The 11,493-nt window shown below is 32.1% G+C and overlaps 1 protein-coding gene across 1 annotated transcript; it reads right to left on the reverse strand.

Moving 5' to 3' along the window:
- Window positions 1–674: 674 nt before the first annotated feature.
- LOC114185312 (aspartic proteinase 36) lies at window positions 675–10,435 on the reverse strand. The gene is made up of 10 exons (XM_028072971.2): window positions 10,083–10,435; window positions 9,853–9,982; window positions 8,225–8,472; window positions 7,269–7,496; window positions 6,287–6,449; window positions 5,944–6,017; window positions 3,032–3,119; window positions 2,125–2,200; window positions 1,323–1,394; window positions 675–1,234 (listed from the first exon to the last, which is right to left on the reverse strand). Exons 1-10 carry the CDS (start codon window positions 10,328–10,330, stop codon window positions 1,086–1,088), a joined length of 1,476 nt encoding a protein of 491 aa, XP_027928772.1. The 5' UTR covers window positions 10,331–10,435; the 3' UTR covers window positions 675–1,085.
- Between the last annotated feature and the right edge of the window lie 1,058 nt (window positions 10,436–11,493).

Genomic DNA, 11,493 nt, shown 5'->3' on the forward strand with positions numbered 1-11,493 from the left:
AAGCGGTGTCAAACCTACAAATCCTTACAACAACAACAACAAAGTGAAAAATAATGGTTACAAACAATGCTCGAACTTGTAGGAACAAATCTATAATCACATATAACTATTTGAAGGAAAAAATATCTTCTTTAAATAAAGAAACTTCGACATTATTATCAAGTCTACACACACAACATACAAAAATTAAAAAGAAAAAGAAAATCATATATTTTAGAAACCTTGTGAATCATAGAGGAATCCCACTAGTCGTAATTCCAAAGATCATAAGAAAAAAAAAATATCGGAAATTCAAATTAAAAAACAGTGAAACTTCAATATTTTAACAGAGATTTTGATAATGAAAATACTATCAAGTCTCACAACATACAAAAATGAAAGAAAAAAAAAAACTATATATGGTGGAACCTGCGGGAATCATAGAGGAATCCCACCCGTCCTAATTTCAAATATCATAAGAAAAAAAACACAACTATAGAAACACGCGTACTCTACAACAAAAATTTAAAGGAAATTCAAAATTAAAACCAGTGAAGCTTCAATATTTTAAAAGAGATTTTGATAATGAAAAAAATGAAAGAAAAATCAAATAAATATTTCAATTTAAAGGAGGGATAGAGTAAGTGAAATCCTGAATATAATTACATGAGGTTGAAAATTCAATTAAAAGGGCATTTCAATTGAAGCTTGTATAGACATGTATTATTTTAATATAATAGAAATCCAATAGCTAGCACAGAATGCTCTACAATAACTAACGTAAATATTTGCAATTAAAACTTGCGATACATGCGTAGCTTGTCGCATGACAATTATACATTTGGCATAAAGACCCAAGCTAAGTCTAATAACATATACAATTGGTGGTTGCAATTTACATATTCACCATGGGGATTCGGATGAAAAATTTTACCCACAGCGAAGGTTCCCAATGGTCAGTGTCCTAGTCTCCCTTGAAGATTACATTTTAAAATCATGCAAGTTCATGAAAACTCAATTTCTCACTTTGCATTTTTTTTGTCCTTTCTATTTCCAAATCCTGTTGCCATAATTTTGACCTTAGTATATGTGTTTGCTGTTCTGTTTCAATGAAGCAGTGTATGTAGCAGAGGAAGTAGAAACAAGATCATGATTCCGTTGATGTTTAAAACGCATGCAAAAGAATTAATGTAGTGGAAACCAACTAAATGGACCGTTCCCGTTCGTTCATCCTTCACTTTAATGCTTGAAGAACCTGAGATACACCATCCAAAATATTATTAAATCACCAATTATCAGAATGAAGTAATACAACTCATTTCAAATTAAGATATGATACTCACAGTTGTACTCAGTCCATCCAATAGCCTGATTTTCAAGGTCGTAGAAGACAAGTTTATTTGAAAGCACTAAATCTGCAACAAATAAATATATAGATGAAGCTGCAGAGTAAGGTCATGGAAAGCAAACTTTCTGGAGATCCAAAATTATTACTGATACTGATTCAGCTATAATTTACATCAAGAAAAAAAATATATATCAGGAAAATTCTTCCACCAGTAAAAATAATACATTTATCCGAATATTTAGGTTGTAAAGTACCTAGTATTTTTATCTCCAGTACATAAACATTTGCTCCACATCAGACTCACAATAGGGAATTTAAGTTGGTATAGCACAAAGTATTCAACACTAGCGGACAAAGATCTGGCTATAGGCCCCAAAGTAAAACCCCATCATAAATAGGAGAGGGCCACGAGCACTCTATTGTTTTGGTAATTCACCAGATGAGCCAGAAAACGCATTTGTTTAATTAAAATTTCAAGTTTCACCTCTGGAAAAAAATAGTTGGCCCATTCAGAGGTTAATGCAGTAATATGCTTAAATAATAAAGACCCAGTCAAGAAACTCGAGTTATCCCACAAAAAATGTTCCACGATATGCATTTATGATGTATTTGTCTTGTTTATTTCAGAAATCAGATTTAACCAGGTTCAAAAATGTTTCATCTCAAAATGCTGTTACAAAACTCGCCCTTTCTTCCCTTCATAATGGCTATGGCAGTCTCATTCTAAAGCAGGAAGCAATATTTAGAAAATTAGCGGCAAATGTCTACTGGTACAAAAAAAGATTTGAAGAGAATACCTCCTAATAAGGTCATATTTTTGTTATCTCTTGATTGTGTCCCACTATTTTGCCAACCAATACACCAGAAATCTCCCTGCAGATGCACATCAGTATTTAATTCATAGTATAGTATATAAAGATTTTGAATATAAAAGTCATTGACATATAAAATCTGTCTGTTTCCAGAACTCATTCCGGAACTCACAAAAAACTAAGCTCGGTGTAGATGGAACACAAAAGGTTTCTAGTATGCACTGTAGACACTTTAGGTAGAAGCTACTTTTTCTTACTTTAGTCCAGAATATCAGTTAGGGCACGATGCAGTTGGGTCATATTTGGGGACAAAAGAATTAGACCAGTTTTGTATACACTTTTCAAGGGGACTCGAAACTGAATATAAATGTAAATTGTAATGGATTCTTTTTATTTATTTGGATACAATCATTTTCACACCTAAAAATTGTTTCACATGGTATTATATATCCAAATAGTGTATTCCAACAAAATTACTTTTAGGTGAACAGTATCACTTCCAAAACACATTCAACGGAAACGAATTTTAACAAATTTATGACATTATTGAAAAGCACAAGTAGCAAATGCCAGAGTTCCAAAAGCATGATCATAAAAAAATTAAAAATATTAGTTAAAAGATGTCATGCCGGTTATAGAACCGAAAGTGTATATATGTTGCTCTGTTTCATCCTATAGTGTAGACGGGCATTCTAAAACCATAATAAGTAATTGTAGTTGGAATGCAGACCCAAACACAAAACTATACGCAATACTTGAGAAAGGGATAACCAACATAAGGCATGAGCAACAAATAATGACAGAAGGCTGATAATAGGTCCCAAAACAAGCCAAATAAAATTCTCATACACCACAACAAAACAAAAAGCAACTAGACTTGCAATATACTTACAGAGGGAAATAAGTAATCATGTGGATAAACCTTTAACGAGAGTCCATTTTCAAAAAAAAATGTGACAGCTGGGAATCCATCATCAACACTGCAACAATAAATACAATAGCCATTACAGTCCTGAATGAAACTGATACAGACATAAAGGCATAGCGTATACAAAGGGAGCAGTCCAGTTATCAAAGCACTCCAACAAAGTTCTTAACTTAAACTAAAGAAACGTCATGGAAGACATCAGTCAAATCAAGAAGTCATAAGCAGAGTCCGTATATTATTTATTAGAATCATGCGACAATTTACAGGTTAATTGTCCAAAAATAATATAAGTTTACACCTTAACAAAAAAATACATTTTATCTTAAACATAGTCGATAGCATTGTGGGAGAAAAATGCCTCTTTACCTGACTAGTAGCATATTTCCTGCACCTTGCACCTTAAAATTAAATTAAAAAAATGTGGTATTTTTAAATTGTAAATTTTTTAGAAAGTAGCAAAAAAAGGATATTATTACAAAACATTAATGAAACAAAAATAGAAGAAAAAAATAATGAAACATACTATAACCCAATGAAAAAAATATTTACCTATAAATAGATACAAACTGTTCTAAAAGTAAAACGAAGAATTATTATCAGGTATCACACATAATTAGTTAAAAAAAAGAAGATATAATTATTGAATACTTTAGAATTAATATTGTATACATTTTCACATGAAAGCTTGTAATATGTATGAATCCTATTTCCCAAAAAATTCAGAAAATATAAGCAGATAAAAGTGATTTCACTTTGTAAATGTTATTGAAGTAAAAAGTGAATCTTGTTTTGAATATAAATCACAATATTTTTATGAAAATATCTACTAACACCTTCAAAAACAGTACCAATCTATTAAATTATCCAGTTTGAGATCATAAGCTGTTTGATTGATTAAAACGAAAATGAACAAATTTTCAACTTTTTTATTAATATTTAAATTCATTTGTGACATGAATCGGCTAAAAAGATTGAAAAAAGCAGAAAACAAGAGTAGTTAAGATTGTTTAAAAATAAAAACAAATAAAATACAAAGATTTCGTATATTAGGATTACGAAGAGAATTTGCCCAAAAATAATTAGAATACTTCATCAATATGGATTACAAAAAATTGTATTTAACTACTACTAGAGATGGGATCTCTCCTTTTAAAAGAAATCAAGTAAAAATTAGAAGCCATAAATAACGAAAAATGGAACAAATTTGTTCTATTGCAAGGAGTATATTTTAAAAAAAAATTAACATTAAAATTCAAATAATATGCAATATGTTTGTTAACTTTATGTAATATAAAGTGTCATTGTGGTTATAATAGTTGAAAATGAGATTTTTTATATTAAAAATTAAAAATTTTAAACATTGAAAAGGTTGCATAATTGCAGCATTAACAGTGTCATGTTGAAATGACTAAAACATCAAACCATTAAGAACTTAATATTTCAAAAACAAAACCACTAAACATAATTTCCGAAAAATGTAATGTCAAGCACAGAAATAATGTAATAATATGTAGTTGTTTTCAGGGTATAACATTAATGCATCACGTAAGTGGTCATGTTGATTGGGTGGTTTCCAAAAGTCTTTGCAATACAAAAATAAGAATTGAAATGGCAAATAGACTACAAACCCAAAGATTTCCTAGACAAACCCCTTTAACATATAATATAGACTACACGTAATATTGTTACTATTGTTATTATCAAGAAAAAAAGTTAAGTCAGAAAAAAAAAAGGATACAGAGAGAGGATAAGAAATCTTCAAGGACTAAAGATGACACCACTAAAAGAAGAAAAAAGAAATAGAACTCGGGAAATGTGCAACAGAGCAAACCAACAAAGAGCATAAAACCTCAAACCAGCTATTGCAGATTAAGGTAAGAACATTAACTGATCAATAAATATCATAAAACAATTTGTGAACCAATACTGTAAAACCAGAAACAGAACTATACGAAATTTCAGAGCATACAATCATAACTGTGTCCTACAAGAGGAAAACACATCTACCAAAATGGAAATAGAAGGATAAGACATCTACCAAAATGGAAAACATATGAAAGGGAACAGAAAAAATTTTCCAAGTGCAATTTAGAAGTGGAGAGTGAAAAGTCCTATCCTGGATAACTTGCTATGCCATGAAAAAGCTACTTGAAAATTCAGGAATATAAGCTCAAACACCAACAACCAGTAGAGAAGCCAATGCTGATGACAGAAAGCTTAAACAAAGCCAACATGGCATCACGGTTGCCATATTGAAGGATGGTGACCAGTCCTAATGGAATTATAACAACAAAACATGAAATGAGTGAGTGAAGAACAGAGTTGATAGTAGATGACCAGGTCTGGTTAACTTAATGGTGATTTCACCCTGTTAAAAAAGATTTATCACCAGACAAATTTCGAAGGAGATAAGTACAACAGAATTTGTCAAAAGTCAAAACCACTTTTTGATTTGTTTTCCTCCGATCTTTTTATTACTTTACCACACATTGTTGAAGGGCAATTCTACCTTAGAAAGAATAGACAAACGCTCACCTCCCTGCCATTTTTGTGACACATGTCACACATCATGAAGAGAAACTATAACAGTGTGGACTGAACCACCATTATCAAAACCATAATATATAGGCCCTTCCTTCCAAAACTAACCATCCAACAAAGAAATCTTTTAAACACAATATGCCAAAGTAAGCTAGCAAAACACCTGAGCTTGTTCCCAACCAACAACAACACACCATTTACATGCAATATACATGCATGCACATTTCTCTTCAGATGTGTTCAACAAAATGAGAGAGAGAGAGATTGCGTTAAACCCCCAGTTATAGTATCAGTACTGTATGAGGATTAATGAATATACACGTTATGCTTCATACCTCTCAGAATATTGAAAGCATGTATACTCGTCATGGAGAGTCTGAACTTTTAGACCAGTTTGCTGAGAAATTATCTAACAAGAGAAAGCAATTCAGATAAGTGTATGATAAACTGTCATGTAAATTTAGTAATGAATAGAAAATAAGTCTTTCAGTAAAAAAAAGGGAAACTGTATATTGATTGTGTATTTCGTACATTCAGTGATCTCCCTTTTATAGGGTAAATGACTACGCATAAAAAAGGAAACAACAATAATAAAGAGGAAGGGAAACAATTTTTTAAAGAAATTTACAGATATTTCACCTCCTGAATGTTTATGATATTTATAACACTTTTATATACCTTGGATACTAGCGGATCATAAATCCCTTCAGGCAGATAGGCCAAGGTTGTACCACTGTCAATTATTGTCCCTTTTCCATCCCCTTGTGCCGAAGCATCTGTTGATAGACTAAGGAAAGTTTGGCCAACTTGAACTGCTGTCATATTGACACTGTAGTGTGGCCTAAAATAAATTTTCAAATGTCATATCTTCTCAAAATATAGATTTCTGTAAACCAATATCTGAATAGAAGAGAGACAACAAGTATCAAATTTGTTAAGATCCCATTAGTTAAGGTTATGTTGGACCCAGCTTTCTACTTACTTAAAAGCTACTTTAAAGTTAAGGCTAAAAATAAAAAGTTTAAATATAAGGTAGAAGTTGTTTGGTAGTCTTAGCTTAAAAATTCCTTCTAAGCAAAAAGATTTGGTTCATTGTTCTACATCAATTAGTTCAGGAAGAAAGGGAGAAAGAGACTAAGGAATGCAATTAGTAAAAACTGATGTAGTTACCATTCTTTTAAAAGCTATTCTTCCTCCCTTTTTTCCTTTATTAAAATCAAGGTCCTCATCTTTTAAGAGCTTGTGTTTGGCTCAACTGCTCCTTTTAAGGGGAAGAAAAGCCAAAAAAAGTTGGCCAAACCTACATTTATGGCTTAGATACTACTTATAAAGACTTGGGCAAGCTTCCAAGGCTGATTCAGTCCATCAGATGTCAATTCTAATAATAGTAAACCAAACTATCATCACAAATTTAGCAATTCAGCCCATCAGATGTCAATTCTCATGAGCTAGTTTTAGGGTTAAATTAGCCCAAATTAAAAATAAAAAACAGTGTTCTATCATCACAAAACATACTACAATATCTGCAAAAGATATAATGTGGATGGACACTAACAAAAAAAATGATAAGAAAACTGAAGAATTAATCCCCAAAAGAGTAATTAATAACAACATAAGAAAAAGTAATCTAATTCCGAAATGTATTAAAAGAATCGCATACTGGTCTGGTAATAATGGAGTCATATTCACTTTAGGTTGCACAACATGCCCAATAGCAAATATACCACCTCCATTTACTCCATTTAAACAATGAGCAAACATCTTTTTCACTTTGCCAGAAGAAGCAAGTTGTGAAATCATTGAAGAATTAGCTTTTCCAAATCCAAGTATTCCGTCAAGTGCTTCTTCATTTGAAGAACTTAGATCTCCAGATTGTCTAGCACCACACCTACAAAATATTCATTTTAAATATAAATAGCACCCAACATTAAAGTATTGAACACAATAATAATCACCAAAACCATTACAACCTAAGTGCCTCCAGAATCACATCAAGCTGCTATTAGAAAAGGCACTTCCAGGAGTGTTCCATATGTTAAGGTGTTCTATTCACCAACTCAGTATTATTCAATGAATTAAGGTGTTCTACATCATTGATAGGACAAATTGCTGAATTATTCAATACTTTTTTGCATAAATTTATTTTCAGTCTGACTAAGGTTCACATTACACAACTTAGCTAATAAACCTACAGTAAATTCCAGGTTGGAACACTGCAAGAAGTACAGACGTCACCATTCTTCTCACTCTCAATCTTACTCAAATAGACAGCTGATTGAAAATTACAGCCAAAGCCAAGTATTTTCTCAGGTACCAACATCAATTTTGGTTTTGGTGAGGACTTAGACCAAATTTGTACGCTTCTTAGTCAAACAAAAATCAAAATCAACACCTTTGAAAAGTAATACCTGCACACCGGCCAGTGCATCCACTTTATGTTAAGATAATATCTATATGTGAGAAATTATGGTATTTCAAGTTTGCAACTAAAGCATCAGGTTAAATTACTATCAACACACATGTGTGGTTTGAGTTCATTCCTTATGAGAAATTGATACCCACTAGCAGCAACAGATTAAAAGTAATAGCACGCATTACTGCCACATGAAAACTCACCCAAATATAATACTTCCATTAGCTGAATCGGTTTTAAGGTCCCCAGACACTTGCTCGTAAAGTACAATATCCTTTACGAAGTTACCAGCAGTTGAGCTCCCATCACCATATATCTCCAGATATGGACAGGTCGTATTAGTAGTGCATCCGGACAGAAGACCTCCATTGACCTCTTTGCAGAACTCTTGATCACATGGAACAGATTTACCAGAGGAGGACTCCCTTATGTCATAGAGTGTAAGGTCCATCTGTGATACACAAAAAAAAAAAAATCAAATGAATAAAAACATCAGAGTTAACTGAGGAGACACACAACCAGAACATACATGGTAAGGACAGAAAAAGACAACATTGACCCACATAGCTACCAAGGGACAATCAAAATGATACATGGTATGAGAATGATCATCTCGCAGACATAGAATGCATATAAGGAACTATTTGGCATGTAAAGAGAATGTAACAAAGCAAAAAAACACCCTTGAGTGTTTTATTCTTTTTGGCTCCAAGTACTTAGGTTGATTTCACCGTGAACAGTCAAAGTAGATTTCTATATTGCTACAAAACAAGCACTTGGTGAATCCAAAAAATACCACATTAACCCTGTGTTATAAGAGTAAAAATAGTGCATTCCCTGACAGTGTAAAAGGTTTTTACAACATGTCAACCAATTAGAAACTGCCATGTACGGTAATTTTGTAGACTTTAACAATACCTATCTTTAAAATCATCCCTAACATGATTTCTTACATAGGGCATAGATTTTAGGTTTAATTATTCATGTCCTTGTACTTGCACGTCTTTTACGTTTTAATCCCAACACCTAGAAGCTACTCATCTTGTCCCTATACGTACACTTATTTACCCGGTTGATTCTCTGTCATCCAAAATTGTAAGGACTACCATGGATTAATGAGTGTGTATAAGGGAAAAAAAATTAGTTAAAAAGTGTACATGTAGCGACTAAAATTTGTAGTTTGTAAGTGTAGGAGGTAAAATGTAAAAAATGTATATGTATAGGGACAAAATGAGTAATTAAATCTTATTAAACTCATGTTCTAATCAGTTATAATTTTATGAGTTTTGATTCTCTACAGGTTTTTCTCTGCTATTTTTCTGTTGTGTCTTCAAAATCAACTGATGGTCACTGATTTTAAAGTTTTAAAATATATTAAAATTATCTTTAAAATACCAAAATTGTGTGTTTTTAACGTTTAACAGAGAACAGCACCAAAAAACTTAGTGGATAAACTGGACTCTAATTTTATAATACACATAAACAAAATAAACCCAGGCAACCACGTTAGCCAAGTGATGAAGGCAGTAAAGTAGCACTAAGCTAAACTAAAAACATGGCATAAACCAGCATTTTACTACCCAGAAGTGTAATACACTTTTAAAAGTACGAAAACTCAAAATAAATCTCAACGTTGTGACTTTAGTTTCTAACTCAACTATTCATTGTCACTTGTGTTCCTAAAAGTATGTTAATAGCGCCCCTAAAAGTTATGAGATATTTCTAATTTTCTACTAAAATATTGTGATTGCGTTTTCAAAGACTAAATGAAAACGTCTCACACTATCAAGAACCAAACTGGGAATTCACCCTAAAACGATGAAAAGCTTACACCAAGGCTACTTCTGGTGGGGCATTCTTTGCACTGAATGCAATTGACCCACATAATGTCAGTGCCAGTGTCCACCTGCAAGTAGTAATTCTTCGGAGGAGTTCCAATCCCAATTTTAGCATAGTAAAGCCTACAAACAAAAGACACAAACACAACAAATCAGTTCAGAAGATGATCGAACCAAATTTGAAGAAAGAAAGGAAAGAATTGATTAGTGGCAACGAACGGACCCAACGGCGTCGGGGCGGCCGCTTCCGCCGAGGGGGAGGTCGACTCCGGCGAGGAGGGAGAGCTGGCGGCGGTAGTCATGGGCTTTGAGGGCAGAAAGGGTGCGCTCCTGGTACTTGCACTTGACGTTGAAGACACCGTGGGTGGCGCTAACGACACTCGCCGGTGACAGCGACGGTAACAGTGACAGAAAAAACCACACGCAGGCGGAGACGAAGATTGTTCTTCTGCTCCCGGGAAGCATCTCCATGGACGTAGTTGTCACGCGATGCAGCGAGCGTCGCGAGGTGTTGTGTTTGTTGGGAGAGTGAAGAGGACTCCAGAGGGGAGAAGGAGGAAATGGAGATTGGGGTCCACGCGCCAGCACGAGAATGGAGAATTAATTAGTGGGTGATAGAAAATAAAAATCATAATATTATAAAAATAATATTTAATTAAGTTTTAATTTTTTTTATTTTCAATTGAGTACTGTTGAGTTTTTTATTTTATTGAATAATTAAAAATTATATATTTTTCAATAATTCAGCTTTTAATCATTGTTTACTTCTGTTATTAATTGTACAATATAATTTATAATACCATCTTAATTATTTAATCTTATCAGTAATATAAAATGATAATTTTTTATTTTATTTAAAAATATTTTAGATAATAAGATTCTTAATACCTTCCTTTCTTATCAAAGATATTTTAAATAAAATTAATAAAAGTCATCATTTTACGTCGTGCTTTCAACCAAAATATATTTGACACTTTGACTAATGAAAAGATTTTTTTCCTTTCATGAAGTGGTTATAATATAACTCATTTCATATTCTCCAAACTAAAATTTGACGAGTACATACAGTTTTAAATTATTAGAGTTTAAATGAAGTGCCTTTTAATCACATGTTTAAGTCAAGGATATATTAAAATATCGTTACAAATCTTTAAAAAATTGATTTTTTTTCATTAAAAAATGTTTTCTTTTTACATGATTCAAGGTAGGATTGTTTGAAATAAAGTTTTGTTTTTTGGCTGATGAAAATATTGTCCTTTTTAACAAATTAATAACAGATTTGAATTATCATCTAATTGGTAGGAGAAGAGAGTGTTTAAAATGTGAGAAGTTGATAATGTTACCAATTTTCAACTTCAATTTAAAATGTTGTATTTTTCAGACTAAAGTATATGCATTTAAAACTGTAAAAACTGGTGAAAGTATTTTGTTGCATTTAAAAATATGCATTTTTTTCATACATAGTTTTAATCTTGCAGTATATCTATATGCATATTTATTAGAAACTAATGTTAATTGCTAAAATGATAACTTTAATTATGCATCATAATTAAGTTATGATTGTTTGATGGAATAATTTTTGCTATATTAACAATCTAATAAACGATTCTAAATAATAATGGAAAACTACTTTG

The sequence above is a fragment of the Vigna unguiculata genome, chromosome 5 (assembly GCF_037176805.1).
Source record: "Vigna unguiculata cultivar grain cowpea cultivar isolate G323 ecotype 2 chromosome 5, ASM3717680v1, whole genome shotgun sequence".
Lineage (NCBI taxonomy): Eukaryota > Viridiplantae > Streptophyta > Magnoliopsida > Fabales > Fabaceae > Vigna > Vigna unguiculata.